Source organism: Tursiops truncatus, chromosome 20, assembly GCF_011762595.2.
Source record: "Tursiops truncatus isolate mTurTru1 chromosome 20, mTurTru1.mat.Y, whole genome shotgun sequence".
NCBI classification, from domain to species: domain Eukaryota; kingdom Metazoa; phylum Chordata; class Mammalia; order Artiodactyla; family Delphinidae; genus Tursiops; species Tursiops truncatus.
In genome coordinates, this window is record NC_047053.1 from 47,571,238 (window position 1) to 47,584,560 (window position 13,323).

A 13,323-nucleotide genomic window follows, 5' to 3' on the forward strand; every position below is an offset into this window, starting at 1 on the left:
CAAAGCCACATGGGCTCTGGGAAGTTAACTACTTGCTGCAATGAGGAAATAAGAGAGAATAAAAGTGGTGGCTGGGGGGAAGTTACAAAGGTTCTGGAATTCTTTGAAAGGCCTGTGGTTCTGAGCTCAGGGCTTGGCTTCTTTGTAGGAACCAGATGCCCTTCGGAAGAGCCAACGAGGGGCCGTCCCTGGGATGGAGTCAGCCAGCACTGCTGCCTTGACCTTAGCAGAACTGCTAAGGAGAATGGGAAAGGAGATTCTTTCCCATTCACAGCCGGTGGTGCCCATCGGCTAGCTTTGCCAGGGGCCCAGACCCTCACGACTCTCCACAGTCCACCTCTGGAGGTGCCCCGGCAGTGCTGCTATCCTCCAGGGGCCATTGACATCCACACTGTGCATCGTGCTCTGTGCTTAACTCATTCCTACGCTTCATCTCACGTCATCCCAATGGCCACCCTGATGATAACACTGATTTTGCAGATGAGGAGCTGGTGGGGAGGCCGGGTGACCTGCTGAGCTCATGAGTGGCAGGGCGGGCGATCAGACTGCAAAGCCCCTGTCTTTCCACACTAGCTATCAGGTTCCGAGTTCATCTGCAGGGGTCAGCAGCTGGCAGGCCACCTCCTCACAGAGGACCTAGTCCCAATCTGAGCCCGTGAATCTCTGGCCAGACCTGCTCTTCCCTCGCACTTTGCTGCTCTGTCATCCTTGACCCCTCAGGTTCTCACGCACCCACATGTGATGCACGTGGTAAGTCCCTGTGGCCTCAGGTTCCCGAGATGCCCCTCCTCACGGAAGCAGAGCCTCCCTCCTCTCCTGACATTCAAATAAATTGTTTCTAACAGTCTGATCCTTAAAAACTGAAAATCCTTTCATTTCTTGGTTTCCCCATGAAGCACACTTGCATTTCCTGAGACTCACATGGTCACTCAAGGAAGTGGACAGTGGTCTTTAGGGCCATGGTTTTCCCCAGCATAGGAAGACAGGGTGGGACCAGCTGGTCTCTGCAGTCCCTTTGGGCTCTCCCTCGAGCCTAGGAGGCAACCTCCCCAATCCGTGGGGACCAGCAAGGCCCTCTGTGCAGGACGTCTGACCTACCTGCTCCTAGACCCTTGCTCACACAGGACCCCTCTGCCCCCTGCCCCACCAGCAGTCCAGCAGCCATGGGATCTGCCCTCACCAGACTTCTCAATGTTAACTGCCCTCTCAGGGTCCCTGTTCAGGCTACATGAGTTCATATTTCTGATCATTGTTGGTGGACCTGGGTCACATTTTCTCCCCAGAATCTCTTAGCTACCATATAAATCAGGGTGCATGTAGGTACTTGGGGTGGGGTCCACAGGCCCTGAGCCCACTGTCATGACCTGGACTCATCAGTCTCCCTTTGGGGACAGGGGCAGAGAAGTATATTAAGGAAATGAAGAACCACAACGGACCCTTTAGAAAAACGTACACACAGGAGATCAGCCAAGATGGCGGAGTAGAAGGACCCTGAGCTCACCTCTTACAAGCACATCAAAATCACAACTATTTGCAGAACAATCATCAATGAAAAAGACCTACCAGAAAAAATCTTCTACAAATAAAGACATAAAGAAGGAACCTCAACGAGATGGGTAGGAGGGGCAGACGCTCAATAAAGTCAAGTCCCATAACCCTGGGTGGGCAACCCACAAACTGGAGAATAATTATGTTGCAGAGGTTCCCCGACAGGAGTGAGAGGTCTGAGCCCCACATCAGGCTCCCCAGCCTGGACGTCCTGCACCAGGAAGATGAGCCCCCAGAACCATTGGCTTTGAAAGCCAGCAGGGCTTAATTTCAGGAGTCCCATAGGACTGGGGGGAGAAAGAGACTTCACTCTTAAACGGTGCGCACAAAATCTCACATGCTCCAGGACCCAGGGAAGAAGCAGTAATTTGATAGGAGCCTGGGCCAGACCTGCTAGTCTTGGAGAGTCTCTTGGAGAGGTGAGGGTCGGGGGGTGGCTCACCCTGGGGACATAGACTCTGGTGAGAGCCATTCTTGGGAGCTCCTTCTACCGCGTGGACACTGGTGCTGGTAGGCACCATTGTGTGGGATCCTCCCTCTAGCTCATCAAGGCCAAGACCTGGCGCTACCTAACAACCTGTAGGCACCAGTGCTGAGATGCCTCAGGCCAAGCAACTAACTGACACAGCCCCACCCATCAGCAGACAAGCTGCCTAAAGACCTCTTGAGCCCACAGCCACCCCAGACACCGCCCTGCCCACCAGAGGGCCCAGGACCCAGCCCCACCCACCAGTGGGCAGGCACCAGACACAAGAAAACCACAATCCCACAGCCTATGGATACAGCCTGCCCACCAGCAGGCTAGACCCTGCCCTGGAAGCAGCTGGGTCCCAGTCCTGCCCACTATCAGGCCAACACAAGCTTCAGGACAGCCTGGACCCTGTACCCAACTGTTTCAAGAACCGCCCCTCCCCACCCCAACAGTGATGTGACACCAGCTCTGGGATCCCTGAGCCGAGCAACTAGACTCCGGGACCTGGCTCTGATCACTAGTACGCAGGCACTAAACCCAGGGTTAACACCTATCCTTCTCAAATTATTCCAAAAAATTGCAAAGGAAAAAACACTTCTGAACTCATTCTATGAGGCCAGCATCACCCTGATACCAAATAACAGACAAATATATCACAAAAAAAGAAAACTACAGGCCAATATTACTGGTGAACATAGATGTAAAAACTCTCAACAAAGTATTAGCAAACCAAATCCAACAATACATTATAAGGATCTTACACCATGATCAAGTGGGATTTATCCCAGGGATGCAAGATTTTTCAATATCAGCAAATCAATCAATATGATACACCACATTAACAAATTGAAGAATACAAACCATATGATCATCTAGATAGATGCAGAAAAAGCTTTCTGACAAAATGCAACATGTATTTATGATTAAAAAAAAAAACTCCAGAAAGTGGGCATGGAGGGAACATACCTCAACATAATAAAGGCCATGTATGACAAACCCACAGCCAACATCATACTCAACAGTGAAAAGTTGAAAGCATTTCCTCTAAGATCAGGAACAAGACAAGGATGCCCACTCTCATCACTTTTTTGGGGGGCGGGTGGGGGGCAAGCCATGTGGCTTGTGGAATCTTAGTTCCCTGACCAGAGATTGAAGCTGGGCCCTCAGCAGTGAAAGCACAGAGTTCTAACTATTGGACCGCCAGGGAATTCCCTCTCATCATTTTTATTCAACATAGCATTGGAAGCCCTAGCCACAGCAATCAGAGAAGAAAAAGAAATAAAAGGAGTCCAAATTGGAAAGGAAGAAGTAAAACTGTCACTGTTTGCAGATGACATGATACTACATATAGAAAATCCTAAAGATGACACTAGAAAACTACTAGAGCTCATCAATGAATACAGTAAAATAGTAGAATACAAAATTTATATACAGAAATCTGTTGCATTTGTATACACTAACAATGAACTATTAGAAAAAGAAATTAAGAAAACAATTTCATTTACCATTGCATCAAAAAGAATAAGATACCTAGGGGACTTCCCTGGTGGCGCAGTGGTTAAGAATCTGCCTGCCAATGCAGGGGACACGGGTTCAATCCCTGGTCTGGGAAGACCCCACATGCTGTGGAGCAACTAAGCCTGTGTGCCACAACTACTGAGCCTGCGCTTTAGAGACTGTGAGCCACAACTACTGAGCCCTCGTGCCACAACTACTGAAGGCCACGTGCCTAGAGCCCGTGCTCTGCAACAAGACAAGACACTGCGATGAGAAGCCCGCGCACCACAACAAAGAGTAGCCCCCACTTGCCGCAACTAGAGAACGCCTGCACACAGGAATGAAGACCAAACGCAGCCAAAAATAAACAAACAAAAAAAAAGTATAAGATAGCTAGGAGTAAACTTACCTAAGGAGGTAAAAGACCTGTACTCAGAAAACTATAAGACACTGATGAAAGAAACTGAAAACAACACAACCAGAGGGAAAGATATACCGTGTTCTTGGATTGGAAGGATCAATATTGTTAAAATGATCATACTACCCAAGGCAATCTACAGATTCAATGCAATCGCCATCAAGTTACCAATGGCATTTTTCACAGAACTAGAAAAAACAATTTTAAAATTTGTATGGTAACACAAAAGATCCTAAATAACCAAAACAATCTTGAGAAAGAAGAACAGAGATGGAGTCTCTGATTATTCTTCAGTATAATCTGAAGTCTCCCTGACTTCAGATTATACTACAAAGCTACAGTAATCAAAACAGAATGGTACTGGCATAAAAACAGCCATACAAATCAATGGAACAGGATAGAAAGTCCAGAAATAAACACTTATGGTCAATTAATCTATGACAAAGGAGATAGGAAAATACAATGGAGAAAAGACAGTCTCTTCAATAAGTGGTGCTGGGAAAACTGGACAGCTACATGTAAAAGAATAAAATTAGAACATTCTCTAACACCATATACAAAAATAAACTCAAAATGTATTACAGACCTAAATGTAAGACCAGAAACCATAAAACTCCTAGAGGAAAACATAGGCAGAACATTCTTTGACCTAAATTGTAGCAATATTTTTTTGGATCTGTCTCCTAAGGCAAAGGCAATAAAGGCAAAAATAAACAAATGGGACCTAATTTAACTTAAAAGCTTTTGCACAGCAAAGGAAATCATCAACAAAATGAAAAGACAATCTACTGAAGGGGAGAAATTATTTGCAAATGGTATGACCAATAAGAGGTTAATATCCAAAGTATACAGACAGCTTATACAACTCAACATCAAAAACACAAACAACCTGAATGAAAAATGGGCAGAAGGGACTTCCCTAGTGGTCCAGTGGTTAAGACTGCACTTCCACTGCAGGGGGCATGGGTTTGATCCCTGGTCAGGGAACTAAGATCCCACATGCCATGCGACGAAAAAAAAAAAAAAAGGGCAGAAGACCCAAATAGACATTTTTCCAAAGAGCACATGCAGATGGCCAACAGACACATGACAAGATGTTCAACAGTGCTAATCATCAGGGAAATGCAAATCAAAACTGCAATGAGATATCATTTCACACCTGTCAGAATGGTTGTCATCAAAAAAGACACAAATAACAAACGTCGACGAGATGTGGAGTAAAGGGAACCCTCATACACTGTTGGTAGGAAAGTGAATTAGTGCAGCCACTGTGGAAAACAGTATGGAGGTCTCTCAGAAAACTAAAAATAGAACTACCATATGACCCAGCAATTCCACTCCTGGTATATAGCCAAAAAAACCCCAAAAACACTAATTCGAAAAGATATGTACACCCCAATATTCATAGCAGCATTATATATAATTGCCAAGACAAGACACGGAAGTAACCTAAGTGTCTATCAACAGATGAATGGATAAAGTAGACGTGGCATGTATTTAAATGTATATGTATACTACTCAGCCATAAAAAAAGAATGAAATTTTGCCATTTGCAACAACATGGGTAGACCTGGAGGGCATTATGCCAAGTGAAGTGAGAAAGACAAATACTCTATGATATCACTTATATGTGGAATCTAAAAAATACAATAAACTAGTGAATATAACAAAAAAGAAGCAGACTCACAGATATAGAGAACAAACTAGGGACTTCCCTGGTGGTCCAGTGGCTAAGACTCCATGTTCCCAGTGGAGGGGGCCCAGGTTCAATCCCTGGTCAGGGAACTGGATCCCACATACTGCAACTAAAAGCCCGCATGCCGCAACTAAAGATCCCGCATGCCGCAACTAAAGATCCCGCATGCCACAACTAAAACATTCCACAACTAAAAGGCTCCACATGCTGCAACTAAGACCTGGCGCAGCCAAATAAATAAATAAATAATTTTTTTAAAAAGAGAGAGAGAGAACAAACTAGTGGTTACCTGTGGGTAGAGGGAAGGGGGAGGGGCAAACGTGGGGTAGGGGATTAAGAGGTACAAACTACTATGTACAAAATAAGCTACAAGGATATATTGTACAGCACAGGGAATATAGCCAATATTTGATAATAACTATAAATAGAGTATAACCTTTAAAAAATGTGAATCACTATATTGTACAACTGTAAATTATACAATATTGTACATGGACTATATTCCAGTTTTAAAAAAAGAGAAATAAAGAAAAACGTACATTCATGCATTCATTCACTTATCGAGGACCTGTTTCCTGAGCACCTACCATGAGCAAGTACTTGGGGCCAGGTGCCCGGTGGGTGGTCTGAGGGGCGGAAGAAGAAGGCTCAGCTCAGGCACCTGGGCCAGCTTCAGGCTTAGAAATACCGAAGGCTAATGGTGCCAGAGGATGGGGGAGGGGGAGGAGGGCGGGTGTGAGCTTGCATGCTTGTGTGCCTACAAGGCATTGCTAAGGACGCCGTCTGTCTGCTGTTTGATTTCTGCGCTTCTCAATTCAGGCCAAGGTGGGGGGCCATCTGCTAAAGTGGACACAGAGAAAACATTTTCGCTATGTAGAAAATTGGCTTCTGAGGGGAGGCTGTGTGCTCAGCATAGAACCAGCCTGCAGAGGAGGTGCTAGAGGCAGCGGGCAGGGCTGGGTGCAGGGAGGGAGGGCTGGAGACACACCCCTGCTCCTGTCCCATCCTTGGGAGGCCTCAGGCCTGCCAGTGTCTCCAATGCATCAAGCCCCTGCCTAAAACTTCCACGTCTTTGCATGGGACTTGCATGGGAGGAGGGCTCCCCTCATTTTTGTGTGTGTGTGTGTGGTTTTTTTTTTTTTTTTTGCGGTACGCGGGCCTCTCACTGTTGTGGCCTCTCCCGTTGCGGAGCACAGGCTCCGGACGCGCAGGCTCAGCAGCCATGGCTCACGGGCCCAGCCGCTCCGCGGCATGTGGGATCTTTCCGAACCGGGGCACGAACCCGTGTACCCTGCATTGGCAGGCAGACTCTCAACCACTGCGCCACCAGGGAAGCCCCCTTCATTTTTAATACCTTCATTAAGATATAATTCACATACCATAAAATTTACTCATTTAAAGTGTACAGCTCAATGGCTTTTGGTATATTACTAGTTTTAAAAAATTGTGGTAAGTATATATAACATAAAATGTACCACTTTAACCATTTTTAAGTGTACAATTCATTGGTATTGATTATATTCATAATGTTGTGCAAGTATCACCACTATTTCTAAAACTTTTTCTTCACCCCAAACAGAAACTCTGTACCCATTAAACATTAACCCCCTACCCCCTTCCCCAACCCCTGGTAACTCTAATCTACTTTCTGTCTCTCAAAATTTACCTATCCTAGGGACCTCATTTAAGTGAATCATTCAGTATTTGTCCTTTTGCGTCAGGTTTCTTTCACTTAGCATAATGTTTTCAAGGTTCCTCCATCTTGTAGCTTGTGTCAGAATGCCATTCCTTTATGGCTGAATAATATTCCACTGTATGGGTAGACCACATTTGTTTATCCATTCACCTGTTGATGGACACTTGAGTTGTTTCCACCTTTTTGTGAATAGTGTTGCTAAGAATATGGGTGTGCAAGTATCTGTTTTAGTCCTTACTTTCAATCCTTTTGTGTATATACCTAGGAGTAGAATCATATGGTAATTCTATGTATAGGTGTTGAGGAACTGTCACACAGTTTTCTACAGTGGCTGCACCATTTTACATTCCTACCAACAGCGTACTAGGTTCCAACGTCTCCAACCGTATTTGTTATTTCTGCTGTTGCTGTTACTTGATGGTAGCCACCCTAATGAGTGTGAGGTGCTATCTTATGTGGGTTTGATTTGCATTTCCCTAATGATTAGTGATATCATGTGATATCACACAATGTTAGTGATATACTGATTATTTAAAATAAATAAATTTATTTATTGGCTGTGTTGGGTCTTCGTTGCTGCGCGCGGGCTTTCTCTAGTTGCAGTGAGCGGGGGCTACTCTTCGTTGCGGTGCGCGGGCTTCTCATTGCGGTGGCTTCTCTTTGCTGTAGAGCACAGGCTCTAGGCACGTGGGCTGCAGTAGCTGTGGCACGTGGGCTCAGTAGTTGTGGCTTGCGGGCTCTAGAGCACAGGCTCAGTAATTGTGGCACATGGGCTTAGCTGCTCCGCGGCATGTGGGATCTTCCTGGGCCAGGCCCCTGCATTGGCAGGTGGCTTCTTAACCACTGCGCCACCAGTGAAGTCCCTGATATACTGCTTTTCATGTGCTTATGGCTATTTGTGTATCTTCTTTTGCAAAATGTCCTTTTGAACCCTTTGTCCATTTTAAAATCGGGTGCTTGGTTTTTTGTTGTTGAGTTATAGAAGTTCTTTATATATTCTGGATATTAATCCCTTATTGGATATATAACTTGTGAATATTTTCTCCCATACTGTGGGTTGTCTCTTCACTCTCTCGATAGTACCCTTTGATACACAAAAGTTTTTTATTTTGATGAAGTCCAACTTAGCTATTTTTTGGTCAAAGCTGCCTCTGCACTGTGTTTTTGGTGTCATATCCAAGAAATAATTTGCTAGACTAAATCCTACTCATCTTTGATCCCCCGCCCGGTGTAAATTAGTCCTCCTTGCGATCCTGTCTCATTGCACCTGTGTTCCCTTGGCAGTGCCATCTGCACCCAGTTGGTCTGCACAGCTCCGAGTCTCCCCAACCCAGAACCCCAACGGGCAGAAGTCATGTCTGTTTCCTTCCTCCTAGAAGCTCCTTCTGGATTGAACATTCTTGGCTCTGGGCTTTACTCTTCAGAATTCTGGTTCTCTAAGAATCACAGAATGTTAGCGCAGATGTAGAAAGAAGAAAAAAACCAGAAACGCTCTTTGAAATAAGAGCCAACTGCTTTCATGCACCAGGGGAGCTGGTACATGTCACAGGCTGGCTTGACTCAGTTTAGGAAAATACACCAATGGCTTTTGTTAGTCTGGAAGGGGAACTCACCCTCTCCCCTGCCTGCAGGGGTCGAGGCAGGAAGCAAAAGGTGAAGGGAGCTGCTTGCACAGCAGCAAAAGGGACTGTGGTTTTCACAGACATCCTGGGAGAGAAGAGGTGAGAATCTGCAGAACAGAGAACTGGGGAGAGAAAAGACGTGACGGGGTGGAGAAAGACCAAAGGGGGAAAGCCCAGTTGGCCAGAAATGCCTGTGTTGTCATCTGTAACGAGTTGCTCCGTCACCCCAAACACCGGTGAACGTCTGCTCCCAGAAGGGCCCATGTGAACGATGCTTTGCACAAACCAAGTTGGGTGGTGTCCAGTGTAGACCCCTCCCGCCATCGAGTGTGCAGCAGAAGCAGGGAACGTGAAGGCAGGTGACCCAGAGAAACGTGGGGTTCCTCATGGGACTCTGGGTTTTCCACTTTATATGGATGGGGGCTGTACTAGGGTAAGTAGTGTCCCCCCAGAATTCATATCCACCCAGAACCTGTGAATGTGACCTTATTTGGAAATAGGGTCTTTGCAGGTGTCATCAAGTTAGGATGCAATCTTACTGGATTAGAGGGGGCCCTAATTCAAAGACTGGGAAATCTGATCAAAGACACAGGGACACAGGGAGAAGGTCATGTGAAGACAGAGCAGAGACTGGATGATGTGTCTACTAGCCAAGGATGCCAAGGATCGCCAGCAGCCACCAGAAGCTGGGGAGGGGCCTGGAACAGATTCTCTCTCCGAGCCTCCAGAAGGAACAAACCTGCTGACACCGTGATTTCAGACTTCTGGCCTCCAGACTGTGAGGGAATACATTTCTATTGTTTGACGCTCCCCTGTCTGTGGTATCCTATTATGGCAGCCCAAGAAATGAATGGAGGGGCTAACGTCCTTCTGTTTTAAGAGCAAAGGAATGGGAGGCCCCAAGGCTGGAGGGCTGGGAACATCAGTGGCCGACCCTGGCTAGCGTGGGGTCCTTGCCTCCAGCAGAAAGAGCCAGACTGGCTTCGGGCAGAGCCTCCGAGCTCCAGTTTCTCTGCTCTTTAGGGCTCAGGGTCACCAGACTGTTGGCTCCTTGGCAACTGGCAGTAGAAAGGGGAGGCTGAGAAGCCGTCTGGTCGAAACTGCCTCTGCACGTCACACACCCACCACAGCCAGCTTGGGTCTCTTAAGTGCTGCAGCAGAAACAGCAGCGCAGAGTGGGGTCACCAACCCCGGAAAACGCCCGAGTGCTTTGGGAGGACAAGAGCTGCCCCTGAGAACCATCCCCTGCCCCCAGTAGTGTGACACCCTGGCGTGTGACCAGACTCTCCCTGTTGTGGATTTGGTGGCGGCCTGGGGAGAGGAGCAAGAGATGAGGAGGGACCAGAGGATGGAGGACTCACTTAGCAGAAGGGAAGGCGATGGTGAGAGCCCAAAGCAAGATAAAGGGACAGAGAGTGAGGTGGGGCAGGGAAGGGTTCCTGGGCAGATGGACCAGGCAGAGGGCCTGAAGGGGCAGCAACATGGCAGGAAAGCACAGAGCTGGAGGCGGGCAGGGGTTGGGGGGCTGGTCAGGTCACACAGGGGCTTGAGAAGGAGAAAAACACCTGGCCTCGGTGTTGTGCTGACAATTGCATGGCTCAACAGTGTCACTGTCGGGACTTCCCTGGTGGTCCAGTGGTAAAGAATCAGCCTTACAATGCAGGGGATGCAGGTTCGATCCCTGGTCAGGGAACTAAATGTCACATGCTGCAGGGCAACTAAGCCCTTACATCACAACTACTGAGCCAGCGCGCCTAAAATAGAGAGCCTGCGCGCTGCAAACTACAGAGCCCACACACTCTGGAACCTGCGCGCCACAACTACAGAGCCCACGAGCCCGGGGGCCTGCGCGTCACAACTAGAGAAGAGAAAACCCGCATGCCACAACTAGAGAGAAGCCCATGCACAGCACCGGAGATCCCGTGTGCTGCAACTAACACCCGACGCAGCCAGAAATAAATTAAATAAATAAATAAATCTTTTAAAAAGAAAACAAACAACCAATGTCACTGTCATCAGACACAGCCACTCTGTGACTGAGATGGATGGAGACAGAGACAAGAGGCCTCTGCAGTCATATCTGAACACAGAACGTGGACACTGTCCAGACCTAAAATGGGCCCTGGTCCCCTTTCCTTGCGGACTGGCGTGGGTTTATCAATTTCAGCCTAAGCTTTGCTCTGTTCTCCTGCCTTCTAGACACAAATTATTAAGATATCTGATTGTGGCATCAACCCTGCTTCCCGACAGCCTCCACCCCAGCCCCAGTTTCCCCAGCACAAGCCCGTCTCCAGAGTCCTTCCTAACACCTCCTACGGACACCCCCCCCCCCCAGCTCCCCACGGTGTGCTGTTGCCCTCACTCCATTTCACTGCAGTTGTGTTCCTGGGGGTCCTTGGATGGAAGGTAACTGATACTTCATACACCATGGAAAGAACTGTGGGTTTTACTCTGAATCATACGGGAAGCCACTGGATGGTTTTAAGCAGAGAAGTGTGCCGCAATTTTCGAAAGAAATGTTCTGGAAGACCCATCAGGAGGCTCTGTCTGGAGCGCATCTGGAGCAGAGTTCCCTGTGGCTACTCAGTGGGGGAGGTCGCCCCTTCTGCCTCCAGTGCAGGAAGGAGGGAGGATGAGAGCACACGGATGGCCTTTGTGTCCCAGAACCACTTTCTAAGGGGCTTCTGAGATAAGAATTCAGCTGCAGCGAGCTACACAGGGCTGTTTGCATCAGCTCTAGGCAGCCAGGGAGACAAGCATCCTAGTGGACAGTGCAGAGGCGCCTACCCACCCCCTTTCTGAGCAGAGGGGCCACCACATTCAAGACACCCTTTAAGACAGCGTTTGTGGAGGGAATTCCCCGGCGGTCCATCGGTTAAGACTCCACGCTTTCACTGTCAAGGGCCTGGGTCGATCCCTGGTCGGGGAACTAAAGAGCGGCCAAAGGAAAAAAAAAAAAGAGTTTGTGGAAAAGACAAAATCAATCCACACCTGCAGGTACCAAGGAGCCAAGGACATAAAGTCCTACACAGATGTCTGATGTTTCGGTCTGGATGGATGGTGACGTCATTCTCATAACCCTGTGTGTGCTCAGCCAGGAGGGCTAAGGGGTCAGACTTGTGAATAACTGGCCCCCAGGTTAGGAAGGGAGCTCAGATGAGGAGGTGTATCTGCCTCCCCTGCACCAGTGCATATACACATTGCTTCCAAATTGTGCCCGGGAGGGTGGGCTAGCTGGGGGGCTTCTTCCAAGGTGCCAGGCTACAATGTGTCCCCTTGTCTGGTGAAACCGTGTGTTGTGTGTGTGTGTGTGGGGGGGGGTCCTCCTTTGGTTATTGGTCCAACAGCATGCCCAGTGGTCCCCAGGGAGGGCAGAGGCAAAGTGTTTGTATTGGGCCCCTTGCTGCCTCCCCATCTGACCTGGCTGCTTCTCCTATTTCTCCCAGGACCCTCTCATGCCTGGAAGGTGGAGCCCTCTGTTAGGCCTGCTTGCTTGAATTTCCCTCCCTCACCTGGATTGGTGGGTTCTTCAAGCCTCATCTTGACCCTGTCTCCCACCGCAGCGCCCCTAACCTAGAAGAAGGTGGAGAAAACTTGAGACTGTAGAAACAAACATGGAGCATGGAGAGCTTGCTGTCACCCCCAGGACAACCTCTGCATTTGGAAGGTGGGGTTCTGGGAACTAGAAGCTACACTGGTTATCAGCTGCATCAGTGCACCTGTGTGTGCCCTTGAGTGTTGTGTGTGTGTTGGGGGAGAAACTGAGATACTGGGGAGGGAAAAGCCTTCAATCAAATCAGGAGCCTCCATTCCCATTCACACATAAGGGTCTATGAGGCACTGCAGCGCATGCATAAATTTTATCTGAAAAAAAATGTGTATGCAATATATTGAGAAAAAAAGACTAGAAGAAAATATTCTGAAGTGTCAACAGTGGTTTATCTTGCGATGGGATCTAGGATTTTTATACTTTCGTGTTTTACACCAAACGTGTTGGTTATGTAATTTAAATTTTATTTATTTATATTTAAACCAAATTCTCCAGCCAACTGTGCTCTTCCCCAGTTGCAGTAACTTTCCTTTGAGTTCGATTTCTCGGTGAACCTAAAACAACGACTCCCTCTCAAGTTCACACTACTTCATACTCGTGCTTTCATTCCTCCTTCCTTAGCCTTGGACAATCGATGCGTTGGGCCGGGGGTCCCCGTCCTCAGAGAGTCTGCAGCCTAGGGGCATCCTCTCCCTACGACCCGCTCCTCCGCGAGGAATCGGGGTCGCAAGGGGCGGCGAGCATGTTCCGGGGTGGGTGGTGTCCGAGGGAGGCGGGGTAGCCCTCCGGGAGGCGTGGGTGTCGGCCTTGGCTCCTCAACTTCC

The 13,323-nt window shown here is 48.1% G+C and overlaps 1 protein-coding gene across 10 annotated transcripts in view; it reads right to left on the reverse strand.

Annotated features, from left to right (window-relative positions):
* Nucleotides 1-13,323, reverse strand: part of ENDOV (endonuclease V) — a 100,100-nt gene that overhangs the window by 49,442 nt on the left and 37,335 nt on the right. Inside the window, exon 11 of one of the 10 annotated variants that reach the window (XM_033848344.2) lies at nucleotides 11,263-13,318. The exons of 8 other annotated variants lie outside the window; for them this stretch is intronic. In XM_033848344.2, the coding sequence (XP_033704235.1) occupies nucleotides 13,193-13,318 (126 nt within the window). In that variant the 3' untranslated portion in view covers nucleotides 11,263-13,192. Of the gene's footprint in view, nucleotides 1-11,262; nucleotides 13,319-13,323 lie in introns of those variants that run through there. One more of the 10 variants, XM_033848347.2, reaches the window with a different exon arrangement.